Below are 21,362 nucleotides of genomic sequence, written 5' to 3'. Positions count from 1 at the left end.
CTCTCATCGACCTTTTATTGTGACTTTCTATACTAGATTTTGTTACAAACTAGTGAAAAACTAAAGCTTCACAAATGTTTCAATACAATATGCGCAGAAAACATTATTTGAATCAAACATTCTGTTTGTTATTCAGCAAAAACTATTAATTCTGTCTTAAGTGTAATTTCTTCCTCTGGCAAAAAACAAAATAGAACCTGTGCCTATGACTTTCCAATGAGCACACAAAACAACAAATTTGAGAGTAGTCTACATTTCAGTATGACAACTCTGCAACTCCAGTAATTTCAAGCAGAGCAGTATCAGTTTAAGATACTGGCAATATGCCATTTTAGATTACTCTGTATCCTAGTAATCAGGACCCTTTTTAATGCTTGTTGAACCTATTGGCATACACCACAGCACAGTGAGTAACAATGGTGTCCAAGTAGTGTTATTAAAATTGTCCTCTAACCTATAAATAACCTAGTCAAGACTATTCATCAAGATTAAACTGATTCCATCAATTATTTGGGACTCTTTTTGTTGTGAAATAGGCAATTCTGAATTAAATATCCATGATAAATCCTATCAGATATTGCAGTGTAATGTTATAACTAGCCAAACAAATCTCATACCCTTCTTCTGTTTTCACCTTCTTCCTGCCTCTGTCGTTTCCTTTTCTCTAAAAATAAAAAAAAGAAACTTTATCTGAGCTCCATATATGGAAAATCATTAGCATTTTTTAAAAATAAACAATTAAAATATGAAGTTAACTAATGAAGATTCTTATTGAAATATATGCCTTTTACAATTAAACAAAAACAAAAAGCAGCTTGTCTATCATTATGGGATTTCCCATCAGAATTATTTTGTCATGATGGTATCTTGGATCACACCATAACATTTGGATATCAGCGAGCAAAGAACAAAAAAAAAGTCAAACAAACCCTTAGAAATAACTGGGATAGTAAGATATTAAGAAAAAGAAATTAAGAAAAAACTTCAGCATTTTTGAATCAAGATATATAACATTACAATATCAATATCATCATTATCTTTTATTTAAGGGAATGAAACTTTGGTCTTTTACCAAAAAAACCCATACTACTACTCTAAGTAAACCCAGGTTTTTCATCAACTGTTGGAATAAAGGATAATATATAATATATTATCCATAATATAACACTGTCTCCAGAAATTTTAATTTCTAAACATTTACTCAAAAATTACAATGGCTTTTTGCAACTTGTAAGTAATACTTTCAATAAAAAATAATGCAAAATTAAAAGCTTTCCATACCAGCAGATAATTCCAGTTCTACACAAAAAACATGCTTTCTCTAGTCAAACACAGCTAGTTGACATAACAAAAAAGACTGAAGAGATGACTGAATTTGTGCAGCTCAATCAACACACAAAAAAAAGATTAGTTTGTTGATAATAAAGACAGTGTAAATGTTAATCATCCTTTATGACAGATTACACAAGCACCTGCTAAGGTATTATTTGTTCAGTAACACACTGTAACGTATTTATAAATATCTAAAATTCAGATACTGGATGAGTAAAACTGGTACTTCATTTAAGATGTCAATGAAGTCCATCAGTGGACTTTACATAGTGACCAGAGTGCTCTAAGTTTATTGCAGTTTGTGCTGTGGCCTTCCTCAGTACAGCTTTCAAAATACTGACAGTATGCTTTTTTTTTTCTGCAACATTTCAGACAAACGTAAACCAAAAACATACTATATGATGATGAAAATACTGGGGTACTTCCTGCATTTTTACCTCAGTCTTTAAGACTCAGACCAATTGTTGTCCGAGTACCAGGTTCCCTGAGCTGGAAGGCAGGGATGGGGAAGGGGATATGATCTGTGACCTGCTACACTGCATGGACAGACACAGATCTGTGGGGCCAGATGGGATCGACCCAGAAGGACAGAGGCAGCTGGTCAAAATGCTCACAAACCACTTTCCTTTCAATTTTCAATTGGGTCACAACAACCCACACAATGCTAAAGGCCTCAGCCAGAGCACTTGGAAAGCAGCCTTTTGGAAAAGGACTTGGGAGTGCTGGCTGAGAGTGGCTGAACATGAGCCAGGATGTGCCCAGGTGGCCAGGAAAGCCAAAGGCACCTGGCCTGGATCAGCAATGGTGTGGCCAGCAGGAGCAGGGCAGTGACTGCCCCTCCGTGCTGAGTACTGGAGAGGCCACATTTCAAATCCTGTGTCCAGCTCTGGGCCTGGGTCCAGTTCTGAGTCCAGAGAAGGGCAATGGAGCTGGGAAAGGGTCTGAAGCACGATTGTGATGAGGAGCAGCTGAAGGAGGTGGGGGTGTTGAGCCTGGAAAAGAGCAGGCTCAGAGGAGTCCTTATCACTTAACAACTCCCTGACAAGAGGGTGTAGTGAGGTAGGGGTTGGTCTTCTAAGTAATAAACAACAAGACAAGAGGGAATGGCCTGAAGTTGTGCTACGAAGTTTGGGTATCAGGAAAAAATTCTTCACTGAAAGGGTTGTCAGACATTGGAATAGGCTGCTCAGGGAAGTCTGGAGTCACCATCCCTGAGGATATTTAAAAGATGTGCAGGTGTGGCATTTGCAGACATGGTTCAGTGGTGAACCTGTCAGCGCTGGAATAAGGGTTGGACTCTATCTTAGAGGTCTTTTCTAGCCTTGATGATTCTATAGTAGTATGATTTTACAGACAGACTGTGAAAGAAGACCTAATTTACCTCTTCTGATTAGCTCTTTTCCTTCATCAATCAAATCCGAGGTCATTTCGCTATCACCCATGAACTGCTGGAACCCCAAAAGATTCAAACAACGAGTTCCTAAACTGGTAAAAGAAGAAGCAATTTCCTTTGTTAATTTACAATTAGTAATTTAGATACATTACAGAACAAAATGTAAAACAAACTATTCAGAACTGTATGAACAATCCAAGCAAAAAGGAAAAACAAAGAAGAAAAGATGGACTATTACACCAGCTGAGAAAACAGAAAATTCCGAACTCAGAACAATAAGTGGCAACCCAGAACAGTAGGGTGACCTAGGTGACCCAGAACAGTAACACATTCCTAAATACAACTGGAAGTGACAGAATAACCCTACTCAAACAGAGATTAAAATGCGTATAATCTGAGAGTAGTGCAAATGACACTTGCTTTAAATGCGTCTAACCTGAGACGTTTGCTTTAAATATTCTAACAGAATTTGTACTTATGTCATCAACTCTTCTTTGCCAGAAGACAATTACCATAAAAATTCTCCTTATTCTGATTTCTCCGTTGTTGAAACAGTAACAACATAGGAAATCCACTTTCACCTCAGGGTTTCACTCATGAGAATGTGAACTGCATACTTTTAAGCTCTAGGGATGCTGGCTGCCCATTTGGATAGCCATTGGCAGCAGTCAGGTAGCAAGCTTGCTCCACCTTTTTTAAGCCAATCCTGGAACTACATAGCATGAAATCACTTTCATCTTTTCAACTTCACACCAGAAAACACAACTGCTGTTTTTGTACTGTTTTCCTTCCTCCAAACTGGAGTATTGATATATTTTTTCCGGATACTACCTTAAGACTGCTGGATTAGCAAAGGAGAATCATCTTTCCTCAACAGATTTTAATTCAATCTTAGTTTTTGCATGCATCTTTACTAGCAGAGGTCATTAAAGCAACCCCCTCTCCTCTAATTTTTATTCTTCCTTTTCATTTTGTCATTCAAGGCACAAGATGATCATCATGGACAAGAGGTCAAATTTCTCTTTTCTTGTAATTTGCTTTCCTGTTTGTTGTTTGTTTTGTTTTGTTTGTTTTTTTAGCTCCACCACCACTTTTGTCACTTAACTTTAAGGTAAAAGGGAAAACTCACAACTAGATACTTGTTACTTACTATCTATGGATACACATAAAATGATACCCCAGGCATTTCACTACATTGTACTTGACTAAAAAACACAGAGATTGCTTCTGACTGAATGGTAATGCAGAATTGAAGATACTAACATAAATCTGTATTTCAGCAAGATCAGACTAAAAGTATCTCATCCCTTGCAGTGATCTAAAGCAGACATTTTGAAATTATAAAGCAAGAATATAATGATGTTTTCTGCAGTTACCTTCCAGCCTCCAACAAACTGTGCTTTAGGGAAACAAGATCAAATTACTTAATCCAGCATGTGTTACCAGAAGTTTAGTAACACACCAGAAACTTGATATCAGTCTTTAGAAAGTCCAATACCTAAAAATGTTGCTAGTGGTCCTTAATTTCTTAGAAAACTTTGCTGAAAACAGCTTTCTCATTATAATTTTAATCTCAAAAGCACAACCAAATGTCCCCAGGCTCCAAAGTTTGAACAGATCACCCCTTAAGATCTAGGAATGAAGCTTAAATTAACTCAGTTACGAGTTAATACAATCTGTATTTTTAAAATCTATACATTTCCCCTATATAAATAGCAATCTATGGATTTAGGTTTTACATTTTTATTAGAATGACACAACAACTGCTGGAAAAGGAGTACTGAATCTCTTCCTGAAACAGATTAAACTAGTTTTATTAATGCAAAGAAGCACGGAGGATCTATTTTGCAAATCACTTACCTGAAGTACGTAGCAATACAGAGAATGACAACAAGCATTGGGTAGTAGATATAGAATCCATCTGCAATGAAGGACAGCACTCTCATGGATCCCATTATCTAGGAAACAAACATTCCCAAGAACAAGCTCTAATTAGCTATACTCTACACAAACCCATGAAGATCGTGCCTTCTCACAAATACATGATCCTTTACAGTAACTGAAACATAAGCAATATTATCACAGGTCTGCTTGAGAATAAGCAGATGTAATGGTCACCTCCAGCACTCTGAGATTTCCAAAATGCTAGATTTTGTAGTCTCACCCACTGTAGAACAAGGGCAAATCTGGTGGATTGTTTTCATTTGCTGCAAAAAAGTCTCCAGTTTTTCACACAAAAAAATCTAGTTACTAACAACAAAGACATGAGATATAATTTGCCACACAAAACCAAGGTATTCAATAAAACCAAATTCACTAATTTTCAGTAGGAAGTTAGGATTGCTCCTGATCTATAGGGATTGCCTACATGCTAAAGCCACTGAAAGCTAAAACTTACAGAAATTGGTATTAGGAAATGAAGAACACCCTGAACTCTAAAGTACAATACTTTACTTTTTTAAGATAAAGAGGGGGGGAAGCTATTGATCACTTCTAGAAATCATTACCAAACTCCTCAACTATAACCAATTATTTTTTACCACGTTGGAAAGACTGAAAATATTTGAATATCTGTATTTTACAGTAAGATATATTTAAAAATACTGCGTCTATTCTCCAAACCATATTGAAAGCTCAAACCCCTATTTTCTTACTTACAGATGTATAAGCAGTTGGCTGAGTGTTTTTGTGAGAGATTGTTGCATCCATATGGGTCAAGCCCAGAAAGTTCAAGCACAATGGTGGAGTAAGACGGCAAAATAACCTGCACAAATGCAAGAGGCAACAGCATTTAAAAGCGTTTCTTAGATAACCTACAAAGTCATGACTGGATCTATCATAGAACAACAGTGTAGAGCTCATTAGGAATTATACCCATAAATTACAAATTAAAGAATGTAAATGGAAGTTTTATGGACATTTTCAATTCAGTATTTGATAGAACACCTGTAAAACATATACCAAATACTCACATGCCACTGAAAAGGAGACTGTATGCATCTGTCTGATGATGTGAAGCTAAGTAGTAATAGTTAAATACACGGATCCTGAAGACAGTAGAGTAAACACAGATACTTAAGAAAAATATGGTAAGAAAACAGGCCATCTAGGGGGAAAAAAAAGGTGTTGTTAAGTTGCTTAAATGTAGAATTCTATTAAAGGTCTATCACATGCAGAGACCATCTCCAGCCTTTACTTTTCATTTTGAGATGTGAGAACACCACCATCTCTGAGAAGAGTTTTGGGAGTTTTTCAGAGCAATTTAAACTGGAAATTATAACATTTTACACATAAGCTAACACAGCTGACCCTAGAAACATTCTACTACTTCTTGTTAAAGTAAATAAAATTGCTGTAATTGCCTCAATAATTACCATGACTGATCTGGCACTTATTCCCACTAAAAAAGGCATAAACCAAGTGTTTCCAAATCAGCCTTTGCTAAGTATATAAGAATTTTTCAGCTCGGTATTTTACTGATAAATTTGTGCACACATACGCTAGCCACACCTTTGACAGGATTCTTGGTCATTTGCAAATCCCTGTTTAGGAACTGAGGTCACACACATGACTGTTTAGACAGAAAGTCTAATTCACACCTATGTTCCAACCTACTGTTTCAGAAATTACTCTACACAAGATATTCAGGCCAGCTAGGTCATGCCTTCACCAGGTATTTCTGAGTTTTAACAAGTGGCAAAAGGCAGACTTCCTCCACACAAAGAAAATTCAGTACCATACATTTAGAGACCTTCTGAAAGTTGACAGATTATTTAGAAATTTATTTAAAAATCTATTTTATCTACTGCTGTTATCATAACCATTGATCTGAAAGTATTTTTTTCCAAGTGACCATCTCCAACCTACCTCTATGTATATATAATTATATGTCTTTTCTGCCAGCTGTATGAAAACCGCAAATAGCGACAGAACTGGTTTTGTGCTGAAGAATGTGCACTCTGACCACACAACAATTACAGAGAACGTGGCCAGCACAACTGCAAGCACTCTGTAAAACCACGGTCGGAGAAGGCACTCCCAGTACCACTCTGGAAAAACAAACACACAGACATATCCAAAACGGGTTAATGAGAATTACACAACCAGAAACAGAACTCGCTCTCAAAAGGCTTCAAAGTTTGCTGTTGCTTTATTGCTTTATAACGTAACTGCTACTGAATTTGTAAATAAAATTGGGGCTTATGGCCAAGAGCATAAATTAGGATCTGATAGCTCTTCTAATGTATTTATGTATTACATAAATACATTAATATTCCAGACATGCTTCCCTCTGCTGCAGCTGAACTTCCTACATAAAACAATTGGTTCTTGTTACAAAAAGGTATCAGTTATGCTTTAACATACCTAAAACCTGCATGACAGCACTTACCAACCGTTGGTGTATAGAAGTACTGAATAATTTTATTTTCTGGTTCCTGGGAATGAAAGGTATGAACAAACTGCCGAGTTGCACTGCTTTCATTTTTTGCCACATCTTCCAGGTAAAATGCTTGCTCTAAAAGAATTTGCCACTGGACCTGTGTACGACGATGTCTCTGCACTGAATAGATTACCTACAATAAATTGCAAGAAATTAGCGTTTCAGGGTACTTGTTTCAAAAAATGGCAGAAAATTCTTGCAAAATCCCTTGAAAACACATGCACTGCAGAACTGCAAAGTCTGTATCTTCAAAAATGCAGGTAGGTAATTCTCTAAAATACATAAATCAAGGAAGTACTACATACATGATTACTGAGTTTTGCAGCTCTTTCATCACAAACCATCTGTAGCAGGTAAATCCTACTTTTCCCAACCTACCTCTTTATTTTTGCATCTCAGTAAATATCAAGCTTTTACTATAATTTCTTTTCCAGAATGCACTGTCATTCAACCATTAAAAGGCTTATTCACAGACAGCTTTAACCCTATCAAGATACAACACAAGAAGAACATCTTTTACACATCCAGAACTTAGATCACTTGGCATATTAATTGTCTGTGCATTCTCTCACCAAGAAAAGTTTCTGTTAAGTAGCTTAAACCCACTGTACTCAACAGTCCAGATGAAATGCGTTCGAAATCTTTGACTAGCATTTACTCTCATTACAACAGCCTAAATGACGCATTCTCCCATCTATTAATATACCTGCTTGTGAAGTTTGGCCAAACTTTTTTCACTGGGATAACTGTTCTGTCTTTCATCAAAATCTTCATAATCATCCATGTTTCTACCCATTCTTTCCTGGTACTCAGTAGGGCACTGGAAGGAAAAGGGAAAATTAACTGGGAGACAAAAGAGTAGCAAGCAGCTTTGGCTAATTATTTGTAAAAGTTTAATACAAGTGAAAAGCTCACTCTAAGCATACATTTTTCTCTCTTTCTACAATGCTATGTCAAAATGCTTCTGATAATTCCATATGTCATAAGAAAACACTTCACAAAGAATTTCAACTCAGTCTCAACAGAAACTCAGAGGTCAACTAGAGATTTTATATTAAGAGCAAAAGAAAGTAATGTACAAGTATTCTATATGTGCAGGAAACATTCTCCCAGCTGAGTAATTATGGTTGATGAACAATTGGTTACCTTTTTCAGTATAGTATCAACACATTTCCTCAAGGGGTGGTTATATTTGATACTCTCACTTACTTTACGGACTTCCTGTTGAGAGAAAAAAATAACAGAATAGTTTACCTATGCTGTAGTAAAACATCAATAAAAAAAAATTCATTAACTATAAATTTTTACTGGTCAATTAAGAGTTGCAGCCCTCCTAGTCAGCCATCAAAGCTTAAAAAAATACAGCTTCCAAAAAGCCATAGTTTTACTAAATATCTCATAAAAGGTAAGTGAAGTATTGTAAAGAACACAATGTATTTTTTTTTAAAGAACAGCAGTGTACAAACATGCAACTATATAAATACATGGAGGATTGGTTTCTATGCATGAAGGCTGAAATAGAAAAGACTTTCTTGTTTAAGTTACAGATAAAAAGGATATAAAGAATAAGTCCCACTGTCAAGTCTCAGGGCACTGACCACCACTTTAGGAAGCCAGTTCCAGGGTGAGACTAACCACTCCCCTTGTGGTAAGGAACTGCTTCCTCATGTCCAGTCTGGACCTCTCTGGACACAGCTTTCCCCACGCATCCTGTCACTGGCTGCCAGGGAAAAGAGATCAGCATCTCCCTCTCCAGGCATCTGAACAACGCTCTTAGTACTTTGCTTCAACTTTTGGTCAGCTTTGAAATGCTCAGACAGCTGCATCAGATGACTGTTGTTGGTGCCCTCCAGCGGAAATATTCTATCTGTTTTAAGTGCTATCCTGGTAAATAAGGGTTGTCATTGTTCATTTTCCAATAAGTTTTGTAGTTATGTCCCACTTAAGATGTTTTAACTGTTTAAGCAGTTTCTTCTAAATGCTGTTATGGATGAACGAAGATTCTATTACTGTTACGTGATTAAGAGTCTATTTCTGTTACGTGTCAGTACAAATAACGCGTAACACGAACTGCCACCCTATCCTACAACAGGGTATCCCAGCAGAAGAACCAAGCCATGGTATCCCAGCAGAAGAACCAGGAATAGCTATTCAAAGGGCTAGATTTCCGTTCTGTTCTTGAACTACAGTAGAGCCTATTGCTCACTGATACTCTATTAACAATAGAGTCCCTAAACAAACTTTGAAAGAAACAATTATCTGTATGTTCTCTTCTTAAAGAGTATGTAATTGCGGCCCCACAATTTGGAAACTCTTCTTGAGAGTCCAGAAATACACTGCGAGCAGAGCATAGAAGAAGTACAAATTTTAACACTAGTGAAACATCTATACACTGCCTATTCAAGCTCATTCTGAAATGTTATTTGTTAGTGACCAGTACTACACCGAAAGTGTCAATAAAAGAATAGACTCATCAAATAATGGTTATCAAGTTGCTATTACTTTTAAGTTTGTCACAGCAAGGACTATTTCTGTTTTGCCTTTTGCATAGGATTGAGTGTTATCAAGGGGCATACTATGATAATTTTCTTAGTTTGCAGGTATTTTACAGTAAGCTCATGCTACAAGTGTCCAACACCAATGAATTCACACATGACTAACAGCAGCCTTCACTTTTTTCCACAGACAAAGTTAGTTACTTACCTCCATAATATCCTCTAAATTCTCCTCTGCATCTGCTTTTTCAGTCATCAGTTTGGCAGCTTTGAAGTAAGTCTTCATGAGCAGATAACCCCTCTTGGCCCCATTCCAGTGAGAACGAGGGATTTCCACCAAACCATAACCCAAAAGCAACACAAGAAGGAACAGACCCCATGTGTTTGCAGCAGCTATTCCAATAGTCTGAAGCTGGTTCCTAAGGAAACAACAGTATAAAAAACCCAAACAAACAACATTCTCCTATCTTGGCTGCAAGAAACCAGCCTTGAGGTATCAATATGTACCAATGTGGTTTTTAAGTTTACAGGAACAGACCCTGGTATCACCTAGATTTTTGCCTGGAGCCAGTCTGCTGCCTGGCCGTATTTAAAGCTGCCACAATTTTCCTGTATCTACTGTTCTGCCCACTACGGATGGCAGATAAGAATTGGTTTGTTTGTTCCCAAAGAAACTGTTCTCCTAAAGGAATGTGTTCCCTTAGGAAACAACATGAACTTACCAAACCTACTGAATGTGAGGTCAAAATAGCATAATGGCAGTCACTGTAAGAAACAAATTCAGAATCCAATATTTGTATTGATAATATTGTGTTCAGGAATTTTATTCAGATGGAATTTCTATTCCATCTGGTATGGATACTATAAGCAATTTATTGATATCAATTATTTTAACTTTTCTTTTTACCATTAAAGTCTACAGTATTTAGAGGCACTGCATAGGAAATACAGATTTTTTGAAATATGATATTCTGAAAACACTGGAAGATTCTGCACTAACTTTGCAAATGTGTTTGTATGGAGAAAAAAGCACCACTGTAAATACAAGAGGATTCCTCTGCTATACATAACAAAATCAGAGTATCAAACCCCGAATTTCCATAAATATTCAAAAAAGTCAATTTCATATACAAAGTTAACATAATTTTCTAACTGACTAGCATATTATTATGACTAAAAGTAGTTTTTTTCAGAAAGACCCATTTCATCAACAGAAGAAATTATCCATTACAATTGTGTTAGAACTCATGGAAGTGTTTACAGCCTTATTCTTACCATTGTAAATTGAAGTTTGGGTTTACAGCCACATATATTAGAAATGCTCCAAAAATCAGCAAGTAAGTGCCATAATAGATGGCATTCTCAATCAGAGCAGTTTTAATCTTTCCAGTGATGGAGAACCCTCCTGATCTAGCATATGACTGCATAAAAGGTAGCAGAATCCTAGGAGAAAATGAAACAAAACAAAACCACATCAGCCAAACAGAAAAAAAAAAAAAAACCAAAACAAAAACCAACAAAATAAAAAACCCATCAACCCCCACCAAAAAAATCTCCCAAACACCCAAACCACCAACCTCCCCAAAAAAGAACTTTAGCAGTATCAGGTTACCGAGGCAGGGGTGTTAAAAGTTTTAAGGCTCCCAAGCTTCTAAGAAATTAGCTACTTAGATGTTTTTATTCTAGATGTACCTGTCTGATGGCAAACCTTACACAAGCTGCAGATAAAAACAATACAGTTAGCTTTGCTATGAAAAATCTGTGATAAGTAAGAATGAACTACCAACCCTGATATCCCTGAAACTACAAAAATAATTATCTGATAACAGGTTGATCAGAAACTGCACAAAGCACAGACAACCCAAAACCCCCCACACAAATCTTTTTCTGTAGTTCTATCTAAAGCTTTGTGCAATATATCTGATAAAACCAACTAATTTACAATATTACTTAAAAATTACCCAAATTATTAATAGAATTATTTTGGTATCTGGCTGCCTAAAACCCATTTATTTCAGACAATTTATCCATAAACACCTACACATGTAAATTGCTTAGTTTCAACTACAAAAGGGAACCAAGGATAAATGGCTGCCACCTGAAAGTTGCTTCCATAGAAGCAAGAAAAAAAAAGTATGACTAAATTAGTATAGTAATTATTATCGAAATTTCACTACTAGCAAATAATATGCAATTTAAAAGCTCTTTTCCATACTGATATATATTTTTAAAGAATGCTATGACTGTTAAGATGGTCCATTTAAGAACTGCATCTTACTCCTTGCCATAATCTTTTGCCTTACTTACCATGTTAAAAACTGAGATGTCCAATACACAACACGCCAGAAAATTGGCATAATTCCATCAGGAATATAACTCCAGGGTTTGAAACATTTTTGTTTGCTGTTACAATGTAAAGAAGACTATTGTTAGTTGTAGAGTCCTGAGTATAAAAAGCAACTTCCATAAATTCCTACCTAGGAAGTTCTTTGAAAAGAACATAGAAGTAGTACAATATTGTTCAAGCACACAGTCAACAATCAACTGCCTCCCAAATAAATAAACTGAATAATCACTAGAAATATTTATAATTTTCCTAACCACAAACCATGTATTTGGACATGACATCTTTCTTAGAGAAAAAAACCCAGAAGCTCCAAGACTGAAGAGCACTATTCAATAAATCATTTTAAGGTTACAGTTGTTGGTTTTCAGTAGTAATTATTTCATGCACAGTAAGAACACTTGTTTAAACAGAGAAGCATTAAATTTCAGTTAGTGCAGGTTTTTAAAAAATATCGAGGCACATCATTATCATCTAGAGCACTCAGTCATACAAAGAACATATTAGTTGTTTCTTCTGCTACCCAGCTGGATCAAGTCAGTTTTATATAAACTTTGATTCAATAAGCCAATACTCTTCAGACAGGTAGTGTTCTCTACAGAAGACAGGAAAGTCCTATGAGTCCTTTTAAGAAAAAGAAAAGAAAAGAAAAGAAAAGAAAAGAAAAGAAAAGAAAAGAAAAGAAAAGAAAAGAAAAGAAAAGAAAAGAAAAGAAAAGAAAAGAAAAGAAAAGAAAAGAAAAGAAAAGAAAAGAAAAGAAAAGAAAAGAAAAGAAAAGAAAAGAAAAGAAAAGAAAAGAAAAGAAAAGAAAAGAAAAGAAAAGAAAAGAAAAGAAAAGAAAAGAAAAGAAAAGAAAAGAAAAGAAAAGAAAAGAAAAGAAAAGAAAAGAAAAGAAAAGAAAAGAAAAGAAAAGAAAAGAAAAGAAAAGAAAAGAAAAGAAAAGAAAAGAAAAGAACAAAGGAAAAGGTGTCCATCTAAACTAAGACAGTTTATTTTTTTTGCACACACCTGGCTGGGTAATGAAGCAAGCGTGAGTCAAGGGGCAATAAAGTCAACTTAGATGAGATTACCTAATGAGAAATAATTGGTATTTTCCAGGGTCAAACTAGTTAAGCCTGAGTTGTAAGTTTTTATGTGCACGGCCTAAATATTTTTAAAATTATCAACTTAAGATAGAATGACAGGTAGTATGACTAAAGGTTTCAGCACCTCTTCTATGATAGGCTGAGAGAGCAGGGGGTGTTCAGCCTGGAGAAGAGAAGGTGCCAGGAGACCTTACAGCACCTTCCAGTACCTTAAGGGGATTTATAAAAAGGAAGGAAATGGACTTTTTATGTGGGCACAGTGAAAGGACAAGGAGCCATGGTTTTCAACTGACAGAGGGCAGGTTTAAATCAGGGATTTGGAAGAAATTCTTTACTATGATGGTGGTGAGGCACTGGCACAAGTTGCCAAAGAAGCTGTGGGTGCCCCGTCCCTGACAGCGTTCAAGGCCAGGCTGGATGGACCAACCTGGCCTAGTGGAAGGTGTCTTTGCTCCTGGAAGTTGATTGGAACTGGGTGATATTTAGGGTGCCTTCCAACCCAAATCATTCTGTGATTCTAAGAAAAAAAGTTTGTCTGAAGCTATAGGTAAATTGAAAGGTTACTGAATAGTTTTCAAATTGTGTATATAATTAAAGAGGTTTAATTAACATCCACTTGCTGGTCCTAAGAATAGGGTGCAATATTGCGTGACTGTCATTTCACCATTTTTCCAGGCTCCTCTTTGGGGCAGCAAGACTGGCAAGACTTTGCACAGACATATCAGCTGATATCTTAAAGGCTCAGATCATCTTACAGATAACTACACTGCCCACATCAGTAACACAGGGAAACAGCCAGTGTAGGCTAAGGGATGAGCAGCTACGGAAAGAGCCCACATTAGTCCACTTTTCCATGGTTAGGGATTACTTTCTTCCTGTCAGGACACCCCTAGCAGGCTACCATTACTTTGGTGGAATACAGCACATTTCAGATAACTGCAATTACCATATATATGTAATGATAAGAAGTAATTAGATATATCCCTGACATATAAGACAAGCAGCTGATTTCATTCATATGGTATAAATTAAAGGTATAAAATTAGATTTTCAGGTTTAAAGTCTTTAAGATTGTAAAGGATAAGCATTCATCAAAGCCTCACCTTATAACCAGGATTGCTCAAAAAGCTTAGTCCTATTGCCTTAACAAGAAAAAGGAAACCCAGTGACATTAAAAAAGAATAGTTGGGTAACCACCTAGAACTACTAAATAATTACTATGTAATTACTCTCAGCAGATAAAGATCCACCTTTCATCACCTTTTCTCTCACTGTCCTGTGTACTTACAAACTTCAAAATTTGCATCACACAGATAATAGTTATTCATCAGTATTAAAAACACAATATGCTATCAATTAAAAAAGAAAATAATAAAATACAGTCTAAAGAAAAAAACATGTAGTTCATACCTTGGAGCAAGAGTAACATAAGAGCCATTACTTTCTGCAGGACTGGAGTTAACCGCAAGCTTGCATCGATTGTAGATAGTCTAAAAGACAATTTATATCAGTGATCAAAGAGGTAAAATACTTATTTAAAAGTAGTAAGTCTGATTTTAAAAACATTTCCTGTACTCCAGGTTTACATCTGAAATTAATTATACCAATAAACATTCAAATCAACATACAATCAGCAGTCAAGTAAGTAAAATGCTGACAATGTCCTTAGGTTGCCTAAACAGATAAAAAAATTGTTACAAACAAATGATGAAATTTTAAAATGTTTTAAATAGATTTGTTATCTGATGAGACCAACAAAAAGTGAAATTAATTATGAACACAAGGCATTGTCATGTTTAATTTATTAAGATACTACATGGAAGATTTCTTTGGTGTTTCTAAGAGATGGTCCCCTGCAATCACTACTTCAGAGAAATACCATAAACATTTGATGCCATTAAGCAGGAAGTCCTGCACGTTTCTTACCGTACTGACATCCAGAGGCAGTATGAACACAATCAGGAAGCAGAGATACCAAGCCAACAATGTTGCTATGATCACCAGCCTGTGCTGTTTCTTGAAGTCTCCATACCGGTGAAGGAGGAATAAGGCCAGGAAAAAGACAAACACTATCTCGAGGCCCAACGCTGCACCACTCATTGTTAAATGTTGGCCCCAGCCACACCACAAGCACTTGGGAAAGCAGATCAAAACTGCAAGACAAAAAGAAATTCAATTACATTAAAATCTCTAGAAGATATTTACACAGAAGAGTTGTTCAATGGACACTTTGAACATATTAACCAACTTTTCATACTTCACATGACCAGGATTCTTATCAGACAAAAGCAAAGATTTTCAGCAAGGTGCCCTGAAGTCCTCTGAAGAAATCAAAACATGTCATTCCAATGCTGTTATTTCCAGCAACATATTAGAGAAACTCCTGGTCATCATGTTGATATACAATAGATCCAGGAGGCAAATCTCTGTCCTTAAATACACTACTAGCCCAACTCTAGGTCCAGGACAAATTTCAAGATGAAAATCTATTCTGCTCTTTTTTTCTCCTTTTAGAAGCAATCAACTAATTTCTACAAAGGGTTAAACATTTAAATCAAGTATTTCTGGATAGCTAATGAACAACATTTTAATGCAGTGTACCTCAAATACATATTTAAAATCTATACGTAAGAGTTAATAGAGCATAAAAACGCAGCAACAAACGTGTTAGTCTACTTGTAATGCACCTCTTTGAGGTTTGAAATTTCAAGAATTTCAATTCACCTTCCTACTCCTCCAGTGCTATTCAGAGAAACAAGGGTCTCAATTAATTTGGTATAGTTTGCCAGGATGTATTTTTCCTCTGCTTGTCCTTCTGTGTTTAATTACTCTGTTACAGTCAGGACTGCTGTAAGAAAGTTCATATTGCTTCATACAGACAAGCTATGATACAAATGGACAGTGAGCTGCACAAATCAACTACAGAAAATTTCACTGACTTGCTACATTTTTATTGAAACTGCTTCAGACCTTTTGAATAAGCATAATTTTATCACAGGCATTTTATGCATTGTTAAAAAAAAAAGTTTATTACTCTGGCCAGTCTGACTTGTCTCTCCATCAAGATTAACATTTCACTGATTTGATTTAAGAGAAACAGTTTTTGCTATGGCTTTGCTGTTAAGACTTCCAGTACTTTCACTTTCCTGGAGATCTAAAAGAAATGCTATTACTGAAATTCCCCTCTACTTACTTTTAAATCTCTTTAGAACTTGGTAAAGTGAAACATCTCTTTTACTAATTTCTCAGTAAACTGCTTAAGCAGATCTATTAGGCTTCAGGGCACTATGTAGGGAAAACTCTCTTATTTACACTAAAAAACCTCTAAAGTTTGTGATGCCATTACTACCTTGAGGACAAAAAGGAACAATTATTCTGTGACTCCTTTTTTCTCCCTAGCGAGTTACCTCAGTGTTTCTAGTCAAAGATTCACACACTTTTTATTTTCTGCCTTTCATCAAACATGTTTATCAAACTATCAACACTTCCATTAGGACAAATCACCCCCTTACTATCTTTCTGTACTCTACTTTAGCTGAATAATTTGTACATTAAAAACTCAGGATATCTCACCTATTTCTCAATCACTTATTCAAAGCAAGTTCTTGACTGTTCTATTGTACCATTATTGCTTCCTCAGAAAAGCCTTTTCAATTTACAGTATAGCAGCCAATTCCAGAGAAGCAAAAATAACAAAACAATTACGAATCAGGTTCATTAAGGCACTGCTATCTGGCATGAAGCTTTTCGTGCCCATTACAGCCACACCTTTTGCTATGTAAACAAAAAAAATTATACAGCATGCACTTCATTAGTCACAAAGTTTTATTACAGGCACAGCTAAAAAGCTTTTACCAAAACACAAGGTAAAAAGTTTTTGTGCAAGATGCTACACTCAGCTACTATCATAAGGGTACCTGCAGAAGTATTATAAAAACGTACTCAATATGCTAAAATAAAGAAGGAATTGATTCCTACCACAACTTAAATAATTTTCAAAGACAGAACTGACTTTGTAGTTATCAGTAAACTACATCTTTATGTTCTTTTCTGGTTCCTATTTTAATCTCAAAACACAAAAAGAAAGGCCTGTTTTTTCCAAAGACTGAGACTAATAACAGAGTTGTTTTGAATTACTGTATACACATTTTCAAAATAACTGTTTAAAATTTTTAGATATAAACGATTTAAAACCAGCTCTCCACATAGAAAGATTAAACAGAAGAAACCCTACAAAGTGAGAAATGCAATGACTGAGAAGAGCTCTTCTGATGAACTAAGTCCAACTCAACAGTGCAGACATATCTAGACCTGTGCTACTAGAATCAGGCCTTAAAACACATTACTGCAGGCTATAAAGCCATGCCTTCCTGTGGAAAGCAGCACTTGCCACTGAACCTGGTTGTTAGCTCAAAGAAAGGTAAGCTTCTTACCTATCATCCTGCTTCATCACTTTATTTAGACAGCCATCTCACTATTGGCATACAGCTACCTAGTATCAGCTGACTGGAATTCCAGAATCACTAAAAGAAATCTTGTCCTGAAATAACCACTTCAGGAGGGCTCTCTAGTACTGTACAACCTTCAGCAGCTTAGAGGATGCTCCTATTAAAGTAACGACAAAGTAACAAGAGCTCTCACCGTGAATGGAGAAGTATTTATGGGCATACTCAGTTTCTGAACAACCACGCAACTACAGATTAATACAAATAAGATTAAAAGCTGAAACACTGGCATGAGAAGTGCAACTTAACCAATAAAACATAAGGACATGCTCTTGTGTTGGCTTAGGATTTTCCTGCTTCTTTTCAGACACAGACAAAATCAGCTAAATTCTTAATTTTACCCAGCTACTAACACTACATGCATCATAAAGGGCTCAGTTCAGGCTTAATTCCTTTTATATGACAGACTCCCTACTATCAACAGTATTAAATTACCCTGCCAACCTGAGAGTAACTGCGCTCACAACATCTACATTACAAATGAACTACTCTGCCTGGTACAGAAATCTCAGGTTACTAAATGAAACAGCAGAGAATGAAAAACCCCATACTTTCTTAGAGCTTTAATGCAGCACCAAATTTACCAAAGACACCCCAGTACTATATTCCTAAAGAAGGACTAGAAAGACTAAAGCGTATCTGTGAAGGATTCCACCAGTCTCCCAACAGAACACCTGGGGAGGCCTGAACAGATGTTAAACACTGCTTCACATGCCTTACTAAAAAGTTTAAATAGGAATAGGATGTTTCCTTCACAAATTCAGCTTTCTTAAGGCCTCCAAATTCTTTCCCTCCAGGAAACACAACACTACTTCTCTATCCTGTATTTCTGTGGTTGATTGCTCCTGCTTAACACAGGAACAAAACTCTGCTCAGCTGTATCCGTTCCCCCCCCACCCTCGCAAGTTTCCAAATCTTTAAGGTATTTTGATTTACACTACCACTTTCAGAAAGACCTGAAATCTCTGGTAGTTTTGTGCCTTCTATAGTTTTAATCACCGTACTATTTCATTAGGGGAACTCTGAAAACCATTAGAAGTATTTGACAAGGGAATGGCCTCCTCAGCCACAACAGTGGCTCTTCCCAGCTTTGCTTCCCAAGAAAAAACATCCTAAGGAACAATCAAAGTCCTACTAAGCAATACATAAGATTATACACTGATCCTCTTGTATACAGTAGGTCTATCAGTCATTACTTAAATAGATTAGATTACTTCAACTATTTGTCCTTGACAAACTGATGCTGTCTTTTACTCACCTATTATATTCTATGTACTTACAAGTAGCTTTAGCACCAGATTTTTTTTTTCAGGAATTCAAGAAGAAGAGGAATCTGCCTATCTGTAGCTCTGCCTGTCCTTCAAATACTACTAATAAAGACAGCAACCATGCTTCTGGTTTTCCTGTCTGGTACCCCAGACATTTCTAGAATACTAAAGACTTTTTTTTATCATTCTTCAAGCATTCTCAGGTGGAGATCAAATTAATTTGAAAAAGCTACATTTCTAGACATTTTGGATATTTCAGCTGAAACACCTGAAAAACCGAACACTTACTCTGTATTTTTAAAGATCATAACTACATCTGTCTGGAGAAAATCTGTCACCAAAAAAGCTGCCAAACTATGAAAGGGATTATCAGAGACAGTCAGCAACAGAACTGAGAGCCTTAACATAGAAAAATTATCTATCTGGGCAACAGCATCTGCCACCTCAAGCTGAATTCCTAGCTCACTTGCAAGTACAAAAGCTGCCATCTCCAGCAATATATCAATGGCCAGCTCAATGATGACCTTCTGCCTTTCTGTCAGAGAATAATCTGCTAGTTCTTATTATATATTCTTATTACTAGCACACTTCACTTGGCAAAAAACCCCCAGTGTTTGGTTTCTGAAGCCTGCCCTGCTCAGCAGAATTATGCTGCTAAGAGTCATAAAAAAGACTTCACTCCACAGACATGCAGGAGCAGACTACAGCCTTTAGTACTGACAGAACTGCCCCACACCAAGAATCCTTGATACTTCCTTCTTAAAACAACAACATGGGCTAACTTACTATTTCAGAACTGGTAAACAGAGAAGAACAAGAGGCAAAGAAACGACACAAGTAGTCCCTTCAGCTATTTCAGTATTCAAGTCTGCATAGTGTGTTGTGGGAGTTTCTTTTAGGTTGGTTTCAGGTTTAGGGGAGGGGTGGCATCGTGGGTTTTGTTTGGTTTTTTTCTTTGGCTGGTTTGGGTTTTTCTGTTTACTTTATTGCTACACACTAGCCCTTACAGCTTGGGGGAAATAGTAAGTATTTATAAAGACACAACAAAGAGCTGCTTTATCTCTGTACAGTGAGAAAGCTATCTAAAGAAATAAAATAGCCACAAACTGCCCAAGAAAACCAGAGAAATTATCTGATTGCACTATTTGAGAGAAACAACCTCTGAGATTAGTGCAGAAAGCAATTCGCATGGCTTTGCTCTTCTAGGACACGCTCGTCAGTCTATGTACTGACTGATACTTTATTAGTACCTGTCAGTACAACTATTTTGTAATGAAGAAAAATTTTAAATTGGCTAAATATTTAATTGATACGGACCTATTGATATTTAATTCATAATAGTTCGATGTTTAGGGAAACAAGTTTTCTATCTTCTAATTAAAAAAAAAAAAATGCTGCGCTGATACCACCCAAAATAGCAGTACTCTCTGATTTTGCAGGAGACTAGGTTCTACACAGTAGCACTAAATGCAAGACAAGTGCTTGACCAAGGAACACTAAGATTTTTGTGTTCAAATGCAAGCAAGCTTATTTGTTTTACATGGTGCTGCATTGTCCTCTACCAAAGGATCACAGAATCTTTAAGGTTGCAAAACATCTCCAAGATCATCGAGTCCAATTCCTAATATATTAAATACCACAGAGGCTGAAGCTTTCAAACAGTTTAGGGAAGTATGCTGAAAATAACACATATAAGAAAATAACTCACTTATCAGAGGAACTGAAACAGAATCAAATACAAGCACTTTACAGTTGCATGCAGAATCTAAAAAAAGAACAGAAATCACTATCTGGGCTACCAGACTAATGCACGGACACAAAGCAGGTGTCAGCAAGGCGGTCACATGACCGCTGCCCCAACACTGCATTCAGATAAACACACTATTTGTTAATTTCCAGACTGTAAAAAACACTGGCATTTTCCACAAAACCATCTTTTGATTACCCATGCATTGATGAAGAAGAGTGACATGATTCGCAGCGAAAAGAGGGGCTGCAGAAAAGGTGAAATAAACTCAGATTTTTTTTTAAACCAAAACTCCACCTCTTTTTCATCTGATTATCTGCTTAAATAATCTTTGAACAACTGTTCCGTGACTTAAGCTAAAACTGGAAACGTTTAAAAGATGCTTTTTTAAAAATTACATGGATGTTAATTTGAGTCACCTCATTCTCTGTACGTGACCGAAAGCTGTGTACTCTTTGCTACGGGCTCCATTACCACCCTCAATTTCACAGGCGCGTCTCTCCATCGTTATGCAGTAAACAAAGGACAGCATTTGCAAGCAAGTGGTTGACTAATAGCGGGGCTGTAGGTGTGTTCAGACCTAGTTCTCCATCCCCAATTTCAAAACAAGCAGTTCGGGGAAAAAAAAAGGCAGGAAGAGCTGCATTGTTGAAAGTCCCGCGGGCTGTGAAACACAGTGTGAAAAGACTGCGGGGTTGGAACAAGCACGGTGAGGGTCAGGATCAGGCACAGACGGGCAGCTTCAGGTGTTC

At 36.5% G+C, this 21,362-nt stretch overlaps 1 protein-coding gene across 1 annotated transcript in view; it reads right to left on the bottom strand.

The window, feature by feature from the left end:
- LMBRD2 (LMBR1 domain containing 2) overlaps positions 1–21,362 on the bottom strand; it is a 30,622-nt gene that overhangs the window by 8,777 nt on the left and 483 nt on the right. The window contains exons 2-15 of the mRNA XM_058043786.1: positions 15,017–15,243; positions 14,501–14,580; positions 11,969–12,064; positions 10,937–11,104; positions 9,870–10,080; positions 8,313–8,387; positions 7,873–7,986; positions 7,116–7,299; positions 6,593–6,774; positions 5,698–5,831; positions 5,384–5,489; positions 4,586–4,683; positions 2,714–2,817; positions 618–664 (exon numbers count right to left, since the gene is read on the bottom strand). Of these exons, the coding sequence (XP_057899769.1) occupies positions 618–664; positions 2,714–2,817; positions 4,586–4,683; positions 5,384–5,489; positions 5,698–5,831; positions 6,593–6,774; positions 7,116–7,299; positions 7,873–7,986; positions 8,313–8,387; positions 9,870–10,080; positions 10,937–11,104; positions 11,969–12,064; positions 14,501–14,580; positions 15,017–15,190 (1,773 nt within the window). The 5' untranslated portion in view covers positions 15,191–15,243. The remainder of the gene's footprint in view (positions 1–617; positions 665–2,713; positions 2,818–4,585; positions 4,684–5,383; positions 5,490–5,697; positions 5,832–6,592; positions 6,775–7,115; positions 7,300–7,872; positions 7,987–8,312; positions 8,388–9,869; positions 10,081–10,936; positions 11,105–11,968; positions 12,065–14,500; positions 14,581–15,016; positions 15,244–21,362) is intronic.

This window comes from Melospiza georgiana, chromosome Z (genome assembly GCF_028018845.1).
Source record: "Melospiza georgiana isolate bMelGeo1 chromosome Z, bMelGeo1.pri, whole genome shotgun sequence".
Lineage (NCBI taxonomy): Eukaryota > Metazoa > Chordata > Aves > Passeriformes > Passerellidae > Melospiza > Melospiza georgiana.
The sequence above is the reverse complement of the archived record's forward strand: the minus strand, read 5'-3'. Positions and strand labels throughout refer to the sequence as shown.